Source organism: Anopheles coluzzii, chromosome 2 (genome assembly GCF_943734685.1).
Source record: "Anopheles coluzzii chromosome 2, AcolN3, whole genome shotgun sequence".
Classification (NCBI taxonomy): Eukaryota; Metazoa; Arthropoda; class Insecta; order Diptera; family Culicidae; genus Anopheles; species Anopheles coluzzii.
Window position 1 is genome coordinate 29,784,232 of NC_064670.1, and position 23,612 is coordinate 29,807,843.

At 49.6% G+C, this 23,612-nt stretch overlaps 2 protein-coding genes across 5 annotated transcripts in view; both read right to left on the reverse strand.

Moving 5' to 3' along the window:
* Window positions 1-17,941, reverse strand: part of LOC120951360 (uncharacterized) — a 28,998-nt gene extending 11,057 nt beyond the window's left edge. Inside the window, exons 1-2 of one of the 3 annotated variants that reach the window (XM_040370032.2) lie at window positions 17,792-17,941; window positions 12,422-13,796 (exon numbers count right to left, since the gene is read on the reverse strand). In XM_040370032.2, the coding sequence (XP_040225966.2) occupies window positions 12,422-12,503 (82 nt within the window). In that variant the 5' untranslated portion in view covers window positions 12,504-13,796; window positions 17,792-17,941. Of the gene's footprint in view, window positions 1-12,421; window positions 13,797-15,577; window positions 17,265-17,791 lie in introns of those variants that run through there. The other 2 variants (XM_040370033.2, XM_049605981.1) reach the window with 2 other exon arrangements.
* Window positions 17,942-18,435: 494 nt separating this feature from the next.
* LOC120951363 (peptidyl-prolyl cis-trans isomerase G) lies at window positions 18,436-23,184 on the reverse strand. 2 transcript variants are annotated; one of them, XM_040370036.2, is made up of 9 exons: window positions 23,082-23,184; window positions 22,644-22,919; window positions 22,448-22,553; window positions 22,271-22,358; window positions 21,320-21,349; window positions 21,090-21,229; window positions 20,856-20,991; window positions 20,504-20,777; window positions 18,436-20,376 (listed from the first exon to the last, which is right to left on the reverse strand). In XM_040370036.2, exons 2-9 carry the CDS (start codon window positions 22,866-22,868, stop codon window positions 18,673-18,675), a joined length of 2,703 nt encoding a protein of 900 aa, XP_040225970.2. In that variant the 5' UTR covers window positions 22,869-22,919; window positions 23,082-23,184; the 3' UTR covers window positions 18,436-18,672. The 2 variants fall into 2 exon arrangements, with proteins under 2 accessions (XP_040225970.2, XP_040225971.2); XM_040370037.2 differs by lacking the exon at window positions 23,082-23,184 and adding an exon at window positions 22,986-23,072.
* Between the last annotated feature and the right edge of the window lie 428 nt (window positions 23,185-23,612).

The following is a 23,612-nucleotide window of genomic DNA, read 5'->3' on the forward strand; positions in this document are numbered from 1 at the left end:
CAGCACAACAAACAAGCGACCGTGTTTATGCTCTGGTACAACATCGAGCGCCCTCAACTTAACATTGCTACATTGCGGGAAATGTGCGGGAAATTGTCTTAATTAAAGGCGAACAGTGACTCGCAGGAATTTCCATCCGCCGCCTATCCGTGCCAAAGCTCGGCGACTTGCAACTTATTTTCCAACGCAGCACCAGCACTATCATATTTCAGCAATGTTTGAAATATGTATGCGTGTTTTTTTTACTTCTACTTTTTAAATTTCCATCATCCGTGTCTAATGAAAGTATCCTTTATACCAGCGCGCGCTCACAAAACACTGCGTTCCTCTTGTTCGACGTGCGGGGGTTCAACAAAATTGAACGCAAATAAATGGACCCGAGAAAGCTGTTTATGACACGTAAACATTATGATTTATTTATTTACTTTATACGCACAACTGTACCGTTGCGGCGTTTGGTTGATCTATTTGGCTGATTGATTGATTTGCGCAAATTGAGCGGTACCGCGCAGGCCGACCGTTGATGGCAGCTGTCACAACACAACAAGGAAAGCCAAAACAGTAATAAACATACAGCACAATTAGTACATACTGTTGGGGGCATGATCCGTTGGAGAGCATCTCTCACAAAAGAATGGTTTGAAAAGCATGCCCCGCGCACAAATCTATCCGCGATGAAAATAATTTCAAAAACTCTAATTTTAATTCACTGTAAAACAAAAGGAAAACTATCATTCAGGCAACAATCGAACGAAAAGGGCAACATCGAAGAAATTACCGTTCTGTGGCAAGAATGTTTTTTTTTTTTTCGTGGGGAATGATCGTGATAAGAATGCAGATGAAAACGAAAACACTTCCCCCTGTGGTGGCTTGACTTGCCAAACGGGCGGTGCGGCGACCATCCATAAGTAATGAGATGTACATGAGGGCAAGTGAGATCCAGACAATCTGCCTTTACAACTAGCCCCATGCCAAGGACAACCGATTTTGGGCAATTTGAATGCATCAGGTACAGAGGCCTAAACGAGAGACGCTTCTCCCTCCGAGGTTTCGGGGACCATTAAAACATGGCGCGATACACACTTACGTTTTCGGCAAGTCCTGCTAGATCGAAAATCTATTTGCTTGCGTGTGTGTGTGTGTGTGTCTGCTAGGCCAGGTTCTGTTCCACTGTCACTGCAAATCATCGCAGTGTTATGAATTATGGAACAGCTGTACTATGTGTCGCCGCCAGCAGAATAGTGTTTCTGTGTCTTGGTTTTTGTCTTGAGCAGAACATCCAATGACAAAAAAAATCCACAGTAATGTACCCCAGCTTCGCTAACGATCGTCCAAATATATGCAAAACCACTGCGCACCACCTTCACCGGGACCGTTTCGTGCCCTGCTGCCATGCCGATCGCAGATGGCGATCTACGCATCGTTGATGTTTTAATGGGCAGGATGGGGATGGGTGCGATGTTGCAGCATTAATTAATTAACCCGCGGATACACACACATTTAAAAAAATGTTTTTCCAGATAAAGGATTACATATGTTGTATCATTAGCGGGTTATCAATCGGAGCATTTGTTTTTTTGTGTATGCGCTTTGCGCTAGCCTAAGTTCGTTGCAACAACGTGCTTCGCAAACAGTGCTTTGCTTCTTGCTAATCAACGAATAGAGCGAGAGCCGCCGAGACACAATGCTCGCACACTTAATGACCTTTCCTAGATTCTCTACGGCAACGGCCAAAGACGAAAAGCAAACACAAAAATCCACTTCATCACCACCACCATCATCATCATTATCTCGCACGGGACCAACAAAACTAGAATGCTCCATTATCGTTGAATGTGTTTGCTGCTGCTGCTGCTGCAGGGGGAATTCATTTAAAAACGCGAATTGGAAAACTAGTTTATTTCTCATGATTTGCAGCAGTGGCCTGCTGCTGTTACGATGTTAAGCTTTTGTTGTCTGCCCGCGACTGCGACTACGTTCAAAGCTAATATTTAAGTAGAGGAACGAAAGATGAGAAAAAGAATTTAACAAAAAAAAGGATAAAGCTATCCAGTCCCTCCCACAGCACAGCAATTCCTTCTCGCATCTATCCGGTTGAAAATCGGGCTCCTTACGATACGATCGCTGGTACAGTCTAATGTCTCTGCTAATAGATAGACGCCCGGGCTCTCCGTTTGTCCTCCCCCCCCCCCCCCCCCTTTAGGGATGCCTCCTAGTGCTAATGCTAGCCCCACATCCCCCGCAGCCTTATGTATTATTGCGTTAGCTGCGACCAATTCTGACCATTTCTCCTTCATTTCACCTCCAAAAGCAAAGTTCTAAGCGCTTATTCATTCGCATTTTTGACGGTTCGCTAGCACATCGGACTGTCTTATCCGTTTGTTGGTGGGGCTTTCAAGCTTAGAGGCACAAGCGATGGCAGCAGCAGCAGCAGCAGCTAGAAAACAAAACAACAACAAGACTACGCACATTCCAATGGATGATGGGTTAGAGTATTGCTAGGTTTCGCATGATCCTGCAGCTCCAAACGGACGCTTACAACGAAGCACCGTGAGCGAGAGAAAGAAATACGCAAGAGAATGTGCGTGTGTGTGTGTGTGTCGCGCCTGGCATCATCACCGTGGAGGGTGAGGGAGTTGAAGGGAGGCGTGCCGGCCACACGAAGAGAATGGTGGAACAAGAAACCCCGTGCAAGAAAAACAGGATTGCGCCATTGCTTCGCTGTGGCTGGGGAAAAAAGAGGAAAGCAACAAAGCAGAAGCGAGAGAAAACGAGCAAAACGGGATCGATCGCACGAAAGAAGTCGCACGCACACGGTGCGAAGAAAAAACCGCAAAGCTCTTGCGGGAGCGCGCGCGAGGCTTTACGCATAATTTATTTGTTCCCCTTTGCTATTTGCTCCCACTTCCCTTCTTTCCCGTGCGTTCAGGGCTGGGAGCGCTGGAGCTTTATCATTAGCACCACAACAACAACAACACCAACAACCACAGCACTGCGCTTACATACTTTGTGTGCCGCACGCTCTACAGCCCCATTGGGCCGGGCAACTGTCTCCTTTTGTCTCTTGGTTTGTTCGTTCGTCAAGCACACACACACACACACACACACACACATTGCGTATCCCCCCCCGCTGTAACCCGCTGTTCCAACCAGGAAGAAATGGACACTTCATTCATTCGCACAACACACGGGGCAGACGCGGATACGCGCACCAGCAGGGGGAAGGGACCAGCTTCAGGGGAGAAGGGAGGACGACGCACTTAAGCACTCGCAGCAACATCCATTCCACGCATTCCACCAGCAGCCTTCGAGGGGATCGAGCGGGAATGATGGTGTGAAGTGTGCCGTGCGTTCCCGTCCACCCGGGCGGGTGGGAAGGATTAGAAAAGGAATGATAGACTTCAACGCTCCTATACGCAACGAACGCGCTGCTCCCAGAAACGTTCAAATGCAAACGCTTTTACGCTTACGCACTGTGCTCTTTCCAGCTTCGCTTTTTTGGAATGGAGCAGGCCAGCATGGAGTCTACAAAATGGGGGGGGGGGGGGGACAAAAGTTTGGCGGCACAAATTGGGCGGCATTCCATAATTAATGTAATGGGTTTTCGAAACGGTAAAACTGGACTGCTGTCCAAAGGTTTGTGAATCAAGGGGCGAGGGTATGGCGGGGGATTTATGCGTAAATCATATAAACGCTTGGGAGGAAAGGAGGGGGGGATGGATTTGTTCGCGAAAATGGTGGAATGTCTCTACGCACACACACACAAAAACCGGCGAAGCTAGCAACCCGAAATGGGCTCTATACGAATGGTTAACCAAACGCAACAGCAGCAGCAGCAGCAGCGCCAGAAGGTACGGGAGGCAGAGCACCGGGTCCGACGAGTCCGGTGTGGGAAAAGTGCGTGCGAATGGAAGGTGGCTTCCAAAATAATAAAAAAAAGCTGCCCGACTTCAAACTACCCCATTCCAAACGCACCTTCATCCGTGAGATTTCGGGCGGAAAGGGTTTATTGAACCCGACTGACCGCGATCGCGGGTGCGTTTTGAGGTCGGGCACAATCAGTTGCGGACTTTTTTTTTTTTGTTACTTCCACTCCGAAATTCGATTCTCTTGTGTCCAGGTCGGCAGGAGTTGGCTGGCTGGCAAATGGATTTAAGAAGAAGTAGGCGAAAGCCCGCCGAACACCGCCGCCCAATAGCAACTCAATCCAAACGGACATAGCAGCTATACGCACATCCGGCGCTGGGGGTTTTCGCTATCCGCGTAGTACGATCGAACACGATCGAACCGATATACTCGTGCGCACATTCTTTCCCTCCCTACCATTCACGCAATTAACTTTGCTTTGCTTTGTTGGATCTTTGTTTTCTTTTCTTTTTTGCCCCGTTTTCGCTCATCATGCGTAAGGGACACACAACGCACAACGCACAACACCGCCACACGGACCCGTGAAAACGACCGATGGGAGGGAAGGGGTGTAATGCCAAAAATGTTAAGAGGGCGAAGCGGCCAACCGAACCGCGGAGGAGAACTGCGTGTGACTGTCCTGTTACTCTGTGTGTGTGTGTGTGTGTGACGTAAAGCAAATTGGTTGCCATTTTTCGTTGTGGCGTGGAAAATCCACACCGGAACTGTTCCGTTAAGCCAAAAACAAAAAGAAAGAAAGGAAAAAGATTCCACCAAACCACAAGCGCGGAAGAAGAAAACACCACGATATAAAAAGCTTAATTTTCTCGCCCATTTTTGTACGCACAATCGTCGTGGAAGGAGAGCAGCATGGTGGCGGGGAGGCGGCGCACGGCGGTGATTGGTTTACGCACAAAATTCTGCAGCAAATGTATTTGAATTTTCAATTCGCTGCTTAATATGGGAACGGTAGCGTCACCAGTTTTCGGGGTGGCTGAGTGTCCGCTTGAGCGCAAAGCGATTGCCAAGCGCACCAGCACCACCACGTGTCGAACAAATGGGACAGTAGTGCCGGGAGTGGATGTTAATACGCTTCGTAAGCAGGAAATCGGTCACTACGAGCGCGAAACGTTACCTTCTCGAGCGCAAAGAAGTGATGTAACGAACAACGAGAACAACTGCAAAAAAACACACACACACACACAAAAAAAACGCAAGATTCTTTTTTACGCACTTTCCTACGCACTTCCTTCGCGCATGATGAAACGCATATTCTATCGAGTGGAAGCAGATGTGCAGCGTGTGTCTATAGGGTGAAGGAACGAACAAAAAAAACTAGCAGCACGGTCACACCAAATTTCGCTTGCGTAAATTACTTCCGCAGACCATACACGGCCAAAGGCAGCGCCACTTTTACCGAAACACACATGGTAGAAATTGTAGGAAAAGAGTGGTAAAGTGCTAGCGAAAAAGCAACAATATTTAACACTTCCTGCGTTTTGCCCTGGACTGTTCGGTGGTTGTTAGCACTGGACAAGTTTAACAGGAGAGATTTATGTGTATTCTGGTGAGAGCAACCAGTAGAACAATGTGTTTGTAGAAAAAAATGAAATAAAATATGTGGAAAATATGATGCCATTGACACGGACATTAAGGCGGCTTTTGGATAACGTTAGGTTGGACAGCCGCCTGTCTATAGATCTATCCGTGCTTCTTCCAGCGCATCCCAGTGCAGCAACCTAGGGCCTCTGTTGTTCCTGCTCTCCTGCTCCTGCTAAAATCTAACCTCAAATCCATGAGGACCTTCTTCATCGACTACAACCCTCTGATTGAGTTTGTTACGCACTAAGCGTCTGTATCGATAAATGCGCGATAATCTCATTCAGCCGCTCAAGATCCCCATTGCTGTTTAATTATACCGCTTGACGGTCAGAACCTCGAAAGAGTGTACTGTGTCTAGGATCTCGAGTAGGATCCTCCTAGATGCTAAACTCTTCTTCGATTCCGGCATCGATTCCGATTCCTGAGTTGACTCCGTAGCAGATTTCGGAGCCTATTCCGGAGTTTGGTGGCCCGTATCTACTATGGGCACTTGCGCGGCTAGAGTCCATATTAGTAATGTGCTCTTTGGAGCGCACCCACGACTCCGATTCGACTCCAGCTATAATTAGTCCGATTCCAACTCCGGCAAAAGTCGGAGTCGTCCGGAGTTGGAGTCGTCCGGAGTCCTTCGGAGTCGTCCGGAGTCGTTCGGAGTCTTCCGGAGTCATCCGAAGGCTTCCGGAGTCATCCGAAGTCTTCCGGAGTCGCCCGGAGTCGTCCGGAGTCGTCCGAAGTCGTTCGGAGTCGTCCGGAGTTGTTCGGAGTCGCCCGGAGTCGTTCGGAGTCGTTCGGAGTCATTCGAAGACGTTCGGAGGCGTTCGAAGTCGACCGGAGTCTGAGTCATTCGGAGTAGTCCAGAGTCGATCGGAGTCGACCGGAATTGGAGTCGATCGGAGGCAACAGGAGCCGTCCGATGTAATGTGCTTCTGATCAGGAATTTCATTTCGTTGTGTTTTTTGTCTCTCACTTCACGCATGCACTTCGTATATAGGCCTTTGTTTCGAAGGCCAACTCTGGTCGACTCCGAACGACTTCGACTCCAACCGATTCCGGACGACTCCGATCGGCTCTGGACTACTCCGAATTACTCAGACTCCGGTCGACTCCGAACGACTCCGAACGACTCAAAATAATGTTGACCGGACCTGCCTTCCAGAGTCAATTCCGAAATTATCAGAGACGGATCGGAGTCTACTCCGGATTTTTGCCAACTTTACCCATCACTAGTCCATATCCAACGGAAGACAAAGCGCTACGTCCTTCGTGATTGGCCGCATCGTCTCGACCACAGGACTAGGTGTTTGCTGCTTGGGATCCCGCCTGTTTGCGGAACGTGTCTTGAACCAGGCTAGCATTTATCACCGGAATCTTAAACGGAACTATCGACTGCGCCGAGCTGCATTCGTGGATTCACCTCTGCGTTTCTGTCAGAATATTCCGTCACCGGCCAATGCTATCGAAGTTCGCTGAAACCCGGACCACGTTTGGCTTTCGCATCCCCATTCTTTGTATGTACCGTTAACTAAATTCAGTTGACGATCTCTACGAGCCTGGAATGACGATAGCAGAGCTGACTTCACACGTTTAAGTGTTCGAAATGCGTCCAATCATAACAATATATAGCCAGATCAAGGAACTCGAATCTGGAATCTGCTCTAGCATTGCTGGAGCAAGATTGATATACTTGATTGCTCCTTAAATTGTACTAATTCACACAAAAGAATCAGTAGAACATACAGGAAGATAATGAACACAATCTTTTACTATTTACTTCCCACCATTAAGAGGGTGATACATAGAAGTATTATTTAATAAAACATTTCAAGCGTAGATCATCACACAAAAGCGGCGTGCAGATCGATTCCCTCTTAATCCGAAAACATCCCATGGTGGCAAACACGCACACACACTCGTATCCACAAACATTCCAAAAGTGGGAATAGCTCTACGGACAACTTTCCATCCATCCCGGGGTAACAACAACAACAACAACAACAGCCAGTAATAATCCAGCCCTGGTCGAACAAACTGGTCCAGATGGGTGGTAGGTATGTGTGTACATGCGCAGCAAAATCCCGTCCCGTGCCCGATTATGTCCCCACATTTTCGCCCTACAGGAACACCATCTATTCCACGTTTTTGTCGCTTGCTTCGCCTAGTTGCTCCATAGCAGCCGCGTACCAAAACGAACTGGAGTTTTTCCCGCCAAACCCATACACCCATACACGGGGCAAAAGAAACCCATGAACCTCACAGAGAATCCTCCAACTCTAAAACTTTCGTATTAACACGCATCGTCGAAGACGACGACGAGGATCATCGTGCGGGGCACAGTTGCTAGAAAATCTGCGTCAAAGCCTACTGCCACCGTCACAAGGTTGGTGGTATTTGTGTTCCCTATCATCCTTGAACAACGAACCTCACTGCCTACTGTTGTAGGGCCTACACAAGTGGGGCTAGCCGAACATGTTAATGGAAAGCATTAGTATCCTACGTTTGGTACCATGGCTACCATCCACCTTTCAGCCTGCGTGCGCGCATTCATTTTGGAAGCATTCTACTATTCGACGTTCAACAAGTAACAGTCGAAGTGATTTGGGCGAGCTTCTACTTCTAGGGCCGAGGCATTACAGCATACAATTCTTCGTCAATTACTTTTGGGCCAGCGAAGTATGGAAACTCATAAATAGAAAGCATTCACGCGCGCGCACTGTGTACAACACACCCCGTGTGTCGCCATAGACAGCAGCGACAAAAAGGAAAGAAATTGAAGAGAGAGAAGAAAAAAAACAAGACTGTCCGTTCCATGCCAGCCATACCCTTGAAACTGGTTCAATGGCAGGCCAAAACATCAACCAAAAAAGGTCCGCGCGCGCACATGTGTGCTTTCGGATTGCGCAAAACTTCCTAAACAGCCCGAAACTCCACGGCGTTCGCGCACACAGCGCTTGATCTCGAGGCTGCAGAAATGGGGGCTTTTCTACCTGCGATCTCGGTTCGGTTGTCTTTTTTGTTGTTTGTGTGTGTGTGTGTGTGTGTGTGTGTGTGTGTGTGTGTGCGTTTTCCCCCTTCTCTCTAGGCAATCCTCCACCAGGAAGAAGCCTTACCAGAAGCCGCACGAAGACAAATTTGGCGCGCACAAATATCATCATGCTGGGCTGCAGAGGGCCATCCAGAGGGGCTGCTGCTCTCTGCCCCAGAAAAGGGGCCTCCGCGTGAGTCGCGGTCGCGCAAAAGCCGCTGAATCTCGCGTCTACCGGCTCGCGCACCGCCACTACAATCAAAGCAACCAGGAAGAGGAGGAGGAGGAGGAGGAGGAGAAGGAGGGAGAGATGGGCTGGGGGGTTAAGGATAGGTTGGCGAATAAAACTACCAAACAAAACTAGCAATAATACACACACACACAAAAGGCAGACAGCAAAAAAAATCCATGGCCTAGGATGTTGCATTCAACCAAAAGGAGGAATAAGAGCATAAAAAAATAAAAAGGCAACAACCAAAGTAAAAGCGAGAGCGATAGATAGAAAAAGAGAGCGAATGTGTGAGTGTGTCTGTGTTTGTGTGATAAAGTACGAATAGAAGCAACATATTTGAGAAGAATGCCACCAGGAACAAATGCCCGTTTAACCCCTTTTTTGTCTAATTTTCGACAACCAGTTCCTTCATTTCACCACCACCACCACCACCATCGGTCTCTATCATCCCCTTTTCTTCCTGCTGTTTGTCTTGGTTTGGTTGTTCTTTTGTTGTTATTCTCCCATAATCTGGCCGTAGCATGGCACGAGAAGTGTTGATGCTGTCCTGTTCCTTCCTTCCTGCCCAGAGTCGCGACTATTCGGGGCGTTCTTGCAGCAGGACCCGGTTACGGTGCGCACAACAGATCTTAGGAATCGTTAGCGTCTCTCTTCATTGCGCGCGGAACCAGCGGAAACCAGCATTCGAACTGATCCTTGATTAAACCAAAATTTCGGCTGTATTGTAATTTCGTTCTGTGCGTTTTTTTTTTCTTTTGCTTCGCAATTGTTCATTGAAACACCCCTCGCGTGCAAACATAAAGTAGAAAAAAAAGATTTAGGATATGCGTCTGACAGCTTAGTTTAATGTTGAAGGTTCATGCGTACTTCGTTCGTACAAAATAGGCTCCAGATTTCCGTATCCAAACATGAAGGAAAAAGGAGGCTTTTGCCCCTTTATTGAACGGAAGTATTCTAGCATTATTAGCGAAACAGGCATTACACAGTAAGGGAAAGGCAACGAATCCTACACGATCTTGCCGGCCTATACAGGACGACGGTCACTACGAGACTTGAACTCCCGACGAGCATCGTGTTGGCGTCGGGCGAGTTGATGGGACTGAAGTGCTGAATAATTAAACATCCTATCATCTGAATGCTTCACCCGATGAAGGCGACAAGTTCAGAGGAAAAAGCTTTAAAGAGCACTCTTACATAATGTTTAAACATCCTGTATCAACCTCTTTCAATGTTCGGTCGGCTCTAATCGTTAATATACATTCCATCATATAATGTTTTCCAGCGGTCCTGGCTACGACAACACACTGGCTTTTCAACGACAACACCAACTCAACGTGATGCTCGAATACCCGAGAAAGTACACCACATACCGCGCATTCGCGCGTGTGTGTTGGTGCAGTGCATTCGATGAGATGCGTTAGATGGAACTAGTTTGTGTTTTTTTTTTATTGTTTAAGTCGTCTTGGGAATGTTGCTCCATGCCCGGTGCGTAGGCTAATATGCGTGGTCCAACAGCACAAGGTACAGGCCGGTGTGTGGGCGCACCCGTCATGTTACCGCACGAGGCACGACGGGGACAAGCGTCTACATGCTTGCCTGGCGCTCTCCAGTGCGTGAGTGACGCGCAAGTGGGCGGCGGCAGCAGCCGGTTTTCCTCCAAAATAACGGATAACTTACGATGATGTGACGGGGTAATAACCGCCCCCACCTCCCCCTGTCGCCCTTTCGCCCGGGAAGCTATGCACGAGATGTCGACTTAAAATCACCATTTAGATTAATGCACTTTTTACCACCCGCACCCCGGCGTCGAACGACCAGGCCCGCTGCCCGGAGTGAGTGGGTGAAATCGATGGATGGTGGGAAGCAGCCCCATGGGTGGCCATTTCGATTTCAACAGTTCCACTGCTCCTGCACCAACCAATATATAGCAGTAGTGACTTGGTGTGAGGTGAAAAATTGTATAGATCAGTAGTAACAAAATAGACACAAAATGTATGGTCCTACATGTTGGATGTTTGGTTTGCTGGAACTGCTTGGCACATGAGCAATTTTTAAGCACGTAGTAAACATGCCGCATGAAGCATTCCCAATGGGAACGTGGAAGGAGAAAAGGTAAATTACATCTGCCAACCACCATGGGTTTATAATATCGGATCAATATGCTGTATGTCAGGGGCAAATACAAGCAAAATTGCAAAACAATCAAAACAGCAGGATTAGAGCAATTAATGAGATAAAATGATAACAGAAAAGGGGAGAAAGTCCTCACAAATCCTCACAATTTCCGGGACCAACTGAGACCTTAAAACGAACGTTTGAGTGAACTGGAAAAGCTTCTTTAACGAACAAAAATGGCAACAATTATGCTTAAATTACGACAAAACACTAATCCCACCCTAAATGTCATGAAACATGCACCGTTGTTTCTAGTAAATCTTTCCCCAGCATGCCTGGGCTGCTGGGATTCTAGTACCAGTCTTTTGGTAAACAAACATTAGTTGCTTTTCGTTTACAAATACCACCGCCACCCCATTCCCCTCCAGTAATGCCGGCTCTCTCGCTCTCTCGCGCTCTCTCTAGGAATGGAACGATGTCTCAATGAACGCACGCGCATACAAACAAATACAGGGGTTGCTCCCGCGCTCTCTTTCTCTCTTACTCTCTGTTTCTTCTCTCGGGTGAATTGATTATGCGTAAGTGCACCAACACATTTACAAACTTGCCTCTTGACCAGCCATCGAGAACGGTGAGTGCATTCCCTCATGCAAATTGCCCAAAGCTGAGAAAACATCTCCACATCGAGAGAGAGAGAGAGAAAAAAAACACCCACATCTGAACGTATCGTTTAGTATGAGTGACACATACAAGGCATTTCATTTCAACACCCAAACGGGTATCCGTATCAGATGACCGACTGAGAATCTTTTCATAAATATGAGCAACAATCCATTTCGATGTTGTCGGAAAGAATTAAAATATTCCTATCGATGATGCACGGCTAACCATCGCGCAAAAACGATACATTTCTCTACTCTCTACTCTCTCTCTCTCTCTCTCTCTCTCTCTCTCTCTCTCTCCCTCTCTCTCTCTCTCTCTCTCTCTCTCTCTCTCTCTATCTCTCTCTCTCTCTCTCTATCTCTCTCATGGCTAACCATGTTGATGATGATGGCACGCCATTTTGATTGTTTTGACATAATTGTGCGTCGGAGCAGAAGAGAAGAGTCGGAAGAGACGACACAGTCAGCAGCAGCTCACACCCACATAAAGTCTTTCCCAGCCCGAGACTTCGGTGCGTGTGCGAGAGAATGGGGTGAGTTCGGGTTTACTACAACACACAGGAGGAACAGCTCTACTGGCCAAACAAACTTCCGCGCTTGCTTTTCGGTGCCCTGGTACTGTGTGCATACGAGTGGATAGGTCCAGTAAGCATCGATACACACAGCTACAGTGAGATGGCAGTATGGGGCTGCCCCGGACCCATGGCAACGTAGCTAGAATTGCGTGAGCTGCTTTGTTGGGCCCGATGGTGCAAGAGAAACACAATCAACAACGCCTCAGCTGTGGTGAATAATTAATAAAATTCCTTTAAAATGATACTTCAAAACAAATTTACAACATGAAACAACTAACAAAAAACCAACCCACACACACACACTTACCTGACGAATCGGAAACGAATCCATTCAGCAACAGCAATCCTATTGTAAACAGAATACTAAGTCGAAATGAGAGCAGCGCCATAAAAAATCCTTCACCATTTGTGTGGTATTTAATTTTTGCAAAGGCAGCTCGGAGGATGCCGACTGCTGCTGTAACTGTTGCGGTTTCGCTTGCTGCAACTGCTGATACGGCTGCTGCTGTTCTTGCTGTCGATGCACCACCACAACACAATACAGGGCTTGCTACCCATTGGGGGCAGGAACGCTTCCTTTGTTTTTATTACTTTTGCTTCACAATAATAACACTATAAACCGAGAGAACTTTTCTATCCACGGCACCACACACAGAAAAAAAACACTGTGTAAGTGTGTGTGAGCGGTTTATTGATTGATGCGCCAGCTGTTGTTGTTGTTGCTGCTGCTGCTGTCGAGTTGTTTGTTTGTTGTTGTTTTGTTCTTTTCTGTTTCTGCACCCTCCTGCCTTTCTTGCCGCTCTTCTTCTTGTTATTTGCGTTTCACTGCTGTTGTTTGCAAGCCAAAACGGCAGCGGATCCGGACCTACGACGATCGTATCTGACGGTTCGCATGTTTTCCGGTCAATCGCCCTCACTATCGCTTCCACCACCGCCGCCGCCACTACCGCCACTGCTACTACCACTACCACCACTGCCACCACCACTACTACCACTACTACTACTGCAACAGCCAGCACCACCGGGCAGCGACGAAGCCGTCCAACAATGGGCCGAATGCATCACACACTGCCGGCGCCGGGACGAGGGCGTCGATGCACACACGTCGTTGGTGATGGTGGTGGCGGTCGCCGTGTGCATCACCACATCACACTACGCCAGCCACGACAACGGTGGGCAAAGCACACTTCGCCGCGCTATATGTATGTGTTGGTGGTTATTCTCGAGGCCTTCTCCTCGTGCACACTGCCGCGGCGCGGAACCACCTACGCATGCATAACTGGTTTTGCGTGCAAACAATGGGGCGGCCGCCCGTGTCAATACGCAACCGAAACCTTCCTGCCACCCGAACGAGCGCGCACACACACACACCAGACGGGCGTGGGAGGACTGCAGACGGAGCGGCAAGGGGGGGGGGGGGGATTATGATTCACGCCTAATAAATATTTCAAATCGATGCTTTTTAATCTTTCACAGCGGCACGATACAACACTGCACAGTACGAATACGCCGATCACACCACTACCACCGGTAGCCAATTTTCTGACAATGCGCGGACCGATATCACTAAAAACATTGCTTTTCTATTGTTGTTATTTCACTGTCGGTTCTTTTATCTAAACCGGAATGCTGCTAACCATCATTACATATCATTAACATTCTTGTTTATATTACTATGTATGCTGTGTAAATTGAAAAAAAAACCACACATGTTGATTAATATTATTTCTAAACGAAAACTTTAATATTCATAACGTTAACAATACTTATTTAACGTGAAACAAAACAACACTGCAAATTACGCACACAAATCAGCGCTGTGGTACTTAAATATTGCAGAGTGCGAGCCTAGAACGACACACATGCCAAACGTATGAAATGATTACGTTAGGAGACAAAATACGCACACTGGTGCGCGCTGCTGTACGCGTATCGACAATTGAGAACGGCTGGTGGAAGCGCACCAACAACGACCCCGCGTATACACACACGCACAGACGCACACACGCACAGACGCACACGCACCATATTCTAGCAATTTACTTTTCGCCACCATTTACGCATCCCGTTCCTTTTCACAGCTCTCCCCCCTCCTCATGCGCTCATCACTTGCGGCGGATTTGCGTTTTGCGCGGACTGTTTGCGTTGTGCCCTCACCGGCGAGAGGTGTCCTTCTCCTTTCTTCAGCGATTGGTACGAAGCGGTTCTCCAGCGCCTGCTGCGCTTCACGCACTGCCAGAAGGGGGCAACAAACAAAGTGGCCTTGTTTTGGGTGACAGTTTTTGACTGTCAATTGATGTTGGGTTTCCTTTTGCATCGCACCACGCGCAGTTTGAGTTTCTTACTGCCATGTGTGTGTGTGTGTGTGTTTGCGTGTGTTAGATGCGTGTGTGTGTGAGTTTGTGTGGGCATTTAGAATCCTAAATTGCTAGAAAAATGTGCAGCCCCTTGTGCATGCCAATCATCGAACATATTGGACTAGAACCAATCGCACAAATGCTCGCCTCTACCGCGATGAGACAGAACGGAAGGAAGAGCTTTGCTTGCACTGTGCACTTTTCATTAAACTGTCTTTTCTTTTCGTTGGTTTACTTCCCATTGCAATTACGAAACTGAGCCCGTACGAACTCGGTGTGTTTTCATCACCGTTTCATCCGTTCTCGTTCTCCTTATTTGCCCCTCCACAGGACCCACCTCATCACTCTCCATACACACACACCTGTATTTGTGTGAGTGAGTGTGTATGTGTGTGTGTGCTTGAATGTACGTGCGTGTGATTCCACAGAGCTACCCAAAAGTGGAAATGGAGAATGGCGCATTTGTATGTATGTATCTGGGCGTTTGTTAAGAGAGCGATTGTTGTGTTATGGCCTATGCCCGCGTTTCTAGTACTTGTGCCGATGCTAACCACTCTCTCCTCACGTCACGCAATCACTTGAGTGCACACACACATACACACACACACACTGGAGCATTTTCTTTCCCTTCGGTGACCACCCCGCACTCGGGCACGGACAGTTCTAGCAGCACGGGTTCCGCCAATTTAAATCGCACTACCGTACACGCGCGCGCGAAGCATACAGAGTGAAGAAACTGGCCACAGATAGTTACGCGAGTGTGGGGCAGCGCACAGACAAGATGCGTAGTTTTTTTTCGTTCAGATACATTTAACTAGCCCTAGCTTTATGGCTTCATTTCTATTCTTTTTGCTTTTCAAGCACAACTTATGCACCTTTTCTAGGCATGAATGAAATGCCACTCCACAAAACCACACTCACACAAACACACATACACTTTACAAACGCTCGTCCTGCACACTTTCATACACACAGATGAATTGCTTTACTCCAGACACAGCCTTCATCGCATGTCGTCGGCGTTGCATGGGCGCCCTCTCTTCTGGTTGCTTTGACTAGCGAGATTCTTGAACACACGGCCGCCGCTGCTGCTGTTTTCTATTCACCCTGGTCAAGAAGCAGCGCACTGCCGCCGCCGCCGCCGCCTGCTGCCATTCTTTTTTTATTTTCCACCCCGGTCAGCAGCGCATACTGCACCTTCTACTCCTGGTCGCGCCGCTGGGTAGTAGCACAACAGCGCACAAACACGAAGCGCGAGAGCACAAAACAACACGGGGCGGCCCCGGTACGGATGCGAGGCACACAGCGCACACACGGAATGCGAGACCGGAATACACTAAAGCACACCTCGGCACAGGGGATGATGCGTAACGTGTGTGTAGAGAGCCGCGCGTACCGAAAAACAAGAGCGCGCGCGGAGTTGAACGAGAACGAAGAAAAGAGAGAGCGAGAGAGAGAGAGAGAGAGAGAGCGAGATAGAGAGAGAGAGAGAGAGAGAGAGAGAGAGAGCGGGAAAGAGAGAGGGAGACAACCACAACGAAAGTGAGCGAGCGAACGGACGCGAGAGCATCGATCGAGAGAAAGAGTAAACAAGCGTTTGGAGCGAACGCACCGCGCGGGGACAACAACGGAGGCGCGGTTGTTGGCAATAGACAAAAAAAGAAACAAGTGAAAACCACAGATTGAAGAAGAACTAGCACTTATAGGTTCTGGATTATAAAACAAAACAACAAGGACATGGGGCACAGGTACTCCCTAAACGTTATCACCTTTCAGCGCATGATACGCATAATTCGATTCGATCCGAAATCCCTTTTGCGCTGTTTGGTTTATCCAATCAAAAACACACAACGCACACACACACACACACACTTGCATCGCTGTACACATACGCACGTAGTCACACCAAAGGGCGTCCGGTGTGTACGATACGATTAAATAACACACTCGTGCAAAGCCGGATAGACGACGGTTTGCACCGGGACCGACAGGGTTGACGGACGGTAATCGGACTCGGAATGGCATTGGCACAATAATACAGGTGGAATGTGGCGGAGCATGCAAACGGCAAAGGGTCAAACACACAAACGCGCCCGATCGCGTGGGGTTTTGGGCAGCCTGTAATGCCAAAATCGGGTTTCGCAAAACCGCGCTCTCGCTCCTGACCGGGAAACCGGGGTAACCGGGGTAACGCTTGGTAACGCTACCTCACGCACAGCGACACGATCGCCCGCGACGGGAGCAGGCGACGGGTGTGTTATTAGCAACTCTGCTCTGGATTCGAGCACCGCGGCGGCGGTGGTGCCCTTTTCTTCTCCACCTTTTGCCCCCTTCTCCTCATGCGCCTGGTGCAATTGTGGTTCGCAGTTGGTTCGCGTGCGGTGTGGGAAAACCACCTTGCACGCATTATTTTTGTCACCGTGCGCTCTCATTGCGGGCTTGTGTGTAACGTGAGTCTTCGCCGAGCGGGGAGGGAGATGTGCAAGGTACGCGCAACGAAAAGGGAAAACAAGGAAAGAAGGAAAAGAACAACAACAACAAAACAGCAAACCAAACAAAAATGACACTTGGATTGTGTGTGTGTTTTTTTTTCTTTTTGTTTCTTCTTGCCTTCTTTCCTTTTCACCTCACTGCCACCGTACGCTACCTTTCGGTCGATAACAAATTCGCGCACTGTTTTGCAAAGTGAGCAGAGCGAAGTGAGCGATGGAATAGAACAAATAAAACCCGGGGAGAGGCCGTGGCCTACGCGCGGGTATGGAAATGAGCACGATACACTGACCTTTTGGGGTGGTTTGCAAAATTCGCTTTGCCCCCCCCCCCCCCTTCCCTTCCCTTTTTACTCCTTCAAGGCGCCGCACGCCGGCCTTTTCCACCCGGAATCGCACCCATCCCAAATGGACGACATTTTCATACCTCCTCGGTACACACACACACACACACGCGCGCGCGCACGCACACAACGCACTGGTGCGGGGTAATTATTTGGATGTTACACAAAACCCTTTTCGTTCAGCACACGCTATTATCCCACCAGCAAAACACGCGTGAAACACGGTGGCAGAAAGGGAACAGGATGCCTCCCCCCCCCCCCCTCATCACGGTACGGGGGATACTAGGTGTCGGCACGTTCGGGAAAAATTCGGGGCCGTTTTCCGGGAACGGAACAACACCTTTGCAAAAACACAGCACACGCAATGCAGCTTTGTACAGGAGGGCGCTTGCTTCGGCCCTTCTCCTTCCGTAAGGACGAACGGACGAACGGCAGCACAATGGCACACACGATTTGATATGGGCACGATATGTTTCGCCACACTTACACTGGAAACTAGCAGGACCCACATTCGCCAACGCTGGCAGAGCGTCCCTTTTCGCAACGGGCAAAGTGCCGAAATTGTATCGCGCAGAAAAACAGAGCCGACCGGAATGATGATGATGGAACGCGTACCGTTTTTTTGCTTATTGCGTCTCACCCAAGCGTAGCACAGCTGGTCGGCTCTATGGTCATCGCCGACGAAATTCCGATGACATTTCGTGAAATGAATTGCAGTCATTTTTACGCAAGATGGAAGGAAAATTAATCCCTTCCCTTGCATTACAATATTAAGGCTATCTGTGCATCGATGTTAAAGCAGTAGGCGGAAAAAGGCGCTACGACAAGGGTTTGTTTGCATTGTTGTTTTTCTTTCTTTTTTCTTTTCTTCTGCGAGTGCTTCCTTTTTTGTATCGATTTTTTGACAGGATGCTTACAGTGATGCACACACCAATCCGTACACGCGTGCGGGATTGCTTGTTTTGATGCTGATGATACATTTTCCAACTTCCTTGCGAGTTTTCGCACGCTCGTCCGTTGCAGCGTATTGCAGAAACTAATGGAAATAATTTAATCCTATTAGCAGAGGCACACACTAACCTCCGTGCGGTATAGCTTGTTTGTGAAAATGAAAAGGCAATTCTATGTTGCTTCTATTTCTATTTTGCGCAATTCGATTTATTTGTCAATGATTAGATAGTTCAAGAAGATGCAAATAATGCTAGAGAAATGCCTACATTTCATTACTTTGAACGAAATAGCGATGATATATCGTTGGGGGGAAATTCATTTGTTGCACACGAAGAAAACTGGTCGGCGCCTCTGAGCGAAGCCCACTTTGCTGCGGAAGAAAAGGTTTCCGCCACACCCATATACGCCCGTCCATGCCTAAGAAGAGCTGCTGCTAGACGAATGGCGACGAGCTTTGCGCTTCTTGTCCTTGCGCTTCTTGCGCGATTTCTCCTTCCGGGAGGCGCTGTCCGACGAGGACGACGACGACGAGCTGCTGGACGAGCTGCGCCGCTTGCTGCTGGTTTTGGACTTTTTCTTCTGGCCCGCGCTGCCCCCCGACCCGGAGGCGACGTTCGTCACCACCGTTTGCAGGATGCGTTGGGCCGCTTCCTGTGCGTTCAGCTTCTGGATCGTTTCCTTCTTCAGCTGCTTCAGCTGCGCCAGATCCATCACGGCGTCGAGCGTACGGGCGTCCTGTTCTTCCTTCTGCTTTCGCGCCTCCTGCTGCTGCTGCTTCTGCTGCTGCTGTTGCTGTTTTTCGCGCGCCTTCCGCTGCTGCTCCTCGATCTCCTTCTCCATGTGGCTCTTCAGCAGCAGCAGCGTTTCGGCACGCTTCAGCATCTTTTCCTTTTGCAGCCGTGCCTTCTCCTCTTCCGACAGGGGCTCCTTCTTGATCGTTACGGTGGGCATCTTGGCCGCTTCCACGGCCGCCACCACGATCGCGGTTGCGACCGAGCCCGGACTCTTGTCGCGGAACTTGTCCAGCTCCTTTCCGTTGGCCGGTTTGGCCGCACGCACGTGCGGCTTTACGTCGACCGCCGGCCGAGAAGCCGAGCGGCGCTTGGCAGGCGAGCCGGACCGATCGCGCCGGGAGCGCTCCACGGAACTGCCCGAACCGGTGCTATCTCGGCGGCGACGTCTGCTCTGCTCCGGCGACCGGGAACGCGACCGGCTTTCCGACCGATCACGGCGCGAGCGCCGCGGTGGCCCATCGTCGTGGCTGCGGGATCGGCGAGATCGATAATCACGCTCATAGCGATCACCACCGGGCATTCCAAACCGGCCGCGTGGTCGAGAGTAATACGACCCTCCAATGGTATTAACACCACCGCCGTACCGCCGGTTCGGTGGCTGCTGATGGTTGTACCGATTGAAAGGAGGGCCACCACCGCCCCCGAAACCACCGTACGGTGGTCTGCCACGATTTCCTCCTCCTCCTCCTCCGGCTCCACCGCCGCGATAGTAGGCGGGTGGTGAACGACCGCGATAATCGTCACCCCGGCCCCGGTAGCGATCGCGCGACCGGCTACGCGACCGATCGCGCCTACGATCGTCATTTGGCTTGCGGCGATCGTCCGGCTTGCTCGGCTGGTCTGCCGACTTCTTTTTCGGCTCCACGCCGAGCGCCTTGGCCAGCGTATCGCTCTTCTTGTGCGTCGGTTCCTCCGGCTCGCTGTCCGACCCTTCCGCCGGGTTGTGCTCGTAGTCCAGCGCGTTCATGTCGATCGAACCGTTGGATTTGGCACGGCCCGAACGCTCCTGCTCTTTGGCCGAAGCAGCGTCCGCGGTCGGACGATTCGCGCCTGCCGGTTCGGGCGACTCACTCGCCGACTTTTCACGCGTCGCCGACTGCTCCTGATTGAGCTCGAAGAACGACTTCTTCGACGCTCCTTTGGCGAGGTCTTCGTGGCGCTTCTTACGCTCCGCTTCCCGGCGCTTGATCTCGGATTCGCGCTGCCGTTTCTCCTCTTCCAGCTTCTCCAAATCCGTCATCTTGATAGTACGTTTCTGAGCCGCGCGCCAATGAATCGGTGTCTGGCTGCGCGATCGGCTGCGCGAGCGTGACGGTGTACGGTAGCGCTGGAACGATAATGCGCACATGGAGCAAATAAAAGAAAGCGAATATTAACCTTCTTAACCTCCCAAAACCTTCCCACACCCCTCCTTCCCATTCTCCAATAACACGCGACAAAGAAAAAAAACCTACAAAGTGTCCGCGACCCTTAATGGTACGCCCGCTGCGGGACAATGGCACGCGCTTCTTCGACCAACCGAAGCCTTTCTGTTCCCTCGGCCGATTGTCGCGCCTGCGACCGTCGTCCTCCTCGCCATCGCCGGCCGGCTTGGCAGTGTTGCTATCGCTCCGCATCAGATACTTATTGGACACTTCCGGTATCTCATCCGGATCGATTTTGGTCACCGTTGCCATCGGGTGCATCTCATCTTCCACCTCGCCTTCTTCGATCGATGCATTGACATCGCTGCCGGAAAGGAGAAGCAGGATAGAAAGAAGTGAAACAAGCTGAAAGAATGACTTGCCAGAAACAAGCAAAACTTACGCCGAACGCTTTCCGCGTGGGGACGTGTCCTTTCCACGCTTCTTCTTTTTGTCCTTTTTGCGCTTCCTGCTGGTGTCGCTGGAATCATCGTCACTGGATGCGACCACTTGCTTCTTGCTTTTCTTTTCCTTTTTCGCTGCACCGTTTGGGTCAGAATGGAAACAAAAACAAGGAACCAACCGAGTTGGTTGTCGGTAAAATCGTGCACAAAACCCCCATTTCGCTGCGTCTTACCTTTCACTTGCCGCACAAGCTCACCACAGTTGGAAACCATTGCATCTTGCAGTGGGCGAGAGTTGCGATCGACCGGTAGCTGTTCGAGCTGTCGCACTAAATCCTGACCGGACACAACATGACCGAATACAACGTGCACACTGCAAAATAATAAAAAAACGGCAAGAGGGGCAAAGTGTTAGGAAGGTTGCTACATTCAGTGCGCGGCAAATGCTTCGGTTCACACTTACTTATCAAGATGAGGGGCAGGTTGCGTTGTACTACAATAGAGAAAGAGAAAACACAGAAAGAACAATTGATTGGCAAATGGATTGCTTGATTGCTTGGGCATGGATCGGAGCAGATCATTCGCAAACATCGTCAGATGGCGTAGATTGGACGCGAGGGGGTTGCGGAGTATCGATTGGCCTCCGACCCGCACGCACACCTCTTCCGGACGTCTCATCCTGAGTGCTGTCCTTCTTCGAGCGTGCAACACACACACACACACGCACGACATGACACGACGAAGTTGCATGCCTTCCGGGATGGTGTTCTGGATGCAGTGGTCGCACATCTTCGCACGATTGACAGTGACCATGCACCACCAACCGGCGAGCCGAATCTCCCGCTGATGAATGCCGCGTGCTGCTTTGCTGCTTTGCGGAACTCTCTGTAAACTCAGGAAGAGAAAGGGGGAAGAGACGCACGATGGTCGCGTGCTGCAACGGGATATTGTGCTGCCGGTACCGGTTTTGTGCTGTGAAGGGGATGATGGCACAGCCTACAAACTCAACTTTGCACTACTCCGCAATTCTCGTACAGTGTGTGTCTGAGCGCGCGTGCCTAGGCGGCACCTAGGCGTTACTAATCAGGGCAGTTGCGGCTGTTCTGCCGTGAACCGTTGGCACGGTAACAGCGTGTGCCCACTAAAAAGGAGGCGAATATATGGGAGGTGGAACAAAAGCAACAAGAAGTTGGAGATGAGTGTGCTATCCACTATCTAATTACACATGCGCTGAAAGAGAAACTCATCAATGACATTTTTTTTTAAATCAAGAGAAAAAGAGATTAGCGTTTTCTGAGTGTTCCTTTTTTGTCCCCCCCCCCCCCCCCCCCCCTCAGGTGTACGGACGCTTCCCTGTGTGTTTGAGGTAATTACAAAGGTGATTTCTATTGCACCGCTGCCGCACACTACTTACATGAAGAATTGGGAGCCGTTCGTGTTTTTTCCACGATTGGCCATAGAGAGCAAAAACGCTCGGTCGTGTTTCAGGGTGAATTCTTCGTCTGCAAAACACCAGATAGAGTGGGGGATTTAGTTCACGAAAGAAATTCAAACTGTCTCAGCCAGCTTCTCTCCCCTTCCCTACACCTACCATCAAAAGTTCCACCGTAAATCGACTCGCCGCCCGTTCCGTTGCCGTTGGAAAAGTCCCCGGACTGGATCATAAAATCTTTTACCACGCGATGGAAAATGATGCCCTACATAACACAGAACAAAACATTCAGCCACACCAGTTCAGGGAAAATCCATTCTAGCCATTTTTGGGCTAGGCTTTCGGAACCACCTACCTTGTAGTGGAGCGGTTTGCCCGTCTTCTGCCCGATGCCCTTCTCACCCGTACACAGTGCGCGGAAGTTTTCGCACGTTTTCGGAGCGACCGCAGGGAACAGCTCGAACACGATACGGCCCGCCGGTAGGCCACCGAGACTAACGTCGAAGAAACATCGGATTTTCTCCTGCTGCGGTGGCGGTGGTTCCGCCGCAGCACCGCCGGCATCGGAATCGATCGTCATTTTTTTCTTCTCTCTCTTTACTCCTTCCTCTACCACACCACTGTTCAATGCCTGGAATGGAGCAAAGCACAACAATGGCGCTTATCAAATGGCGAATGGTAGTGCTTTAACGCGTACTTTTCCGACCAATATTCAGCAAAACCACAATGCCTGGATGGTTGTTAAACTCATACAACGTTTGCGTACACGATGGTAGATAGGAAAATGGCTTACCTCCACAAAATACCTATTTGTCGTAGCACTTTTGCCGACGCACACGAACCCGTGAACAACAATAACAATAATGAACGATTTGACAGCAGCAGCAGCAACGCTTCATCCGGGGAAACGCTTCGCGTTGGAACGCTAGCGCAAACGTCAGTTTGAATTTTGTCCCGGCACATGGACGGAAAGGCATAATTTCCGTTAGATGGAAACTAATCAGTAGATATGTTATTAGAGCAATCGATTTATTTTTATCACTTTTCAAGTGCATTCCTTTCTGATGATCCGCTTATGGCGGAACAACATTGTGATGAAATGGTTAGATCACTCATAAATGTTCCAGTATTCACGGACCATGGCGCGATATCCCTGCCATCCTCGTCAACTTCTGACCTCCGACATGTGTTGCTTCCTCTGATCCAGCCAACAAAAACTCGTCATGCTTCTCCGGTTTTTTGCCGAATTTCTTTCGTTCGTTTCTAAACAACCTCATATATTTAACCATTTTTGGCACAAAAACTGGCTACAGTGTGATACGAA

What these genes read in the sequence shown, in the direction of transcription:
- LOC120951363 (XM_040370036.2), bottom strand. Translation starts at nt 22,868, where the DNA reads ATGACGATCGATTCCGATGCCGGCGGTGCTGCGGCGGAACCACCGCCA. An exon ending in CCACGCGGAAAGCGTTCGGC is followed by an intron (nt 20,778 to 20,855) that starts GTAAGTTTTGCT and finishes CCTTTCCGGCAG; the next exon opens with CGATGTCAATGCATCGATCG. An exon ending in TTAAGGGTCGCGGACACTTT is followed by an intron (nt 20,377 to 20,503) that starts GTAGGTTTTTTT and finishes TTATCGTTCCAG; the next exon opens with CGCTACCGTACACCGTCACG.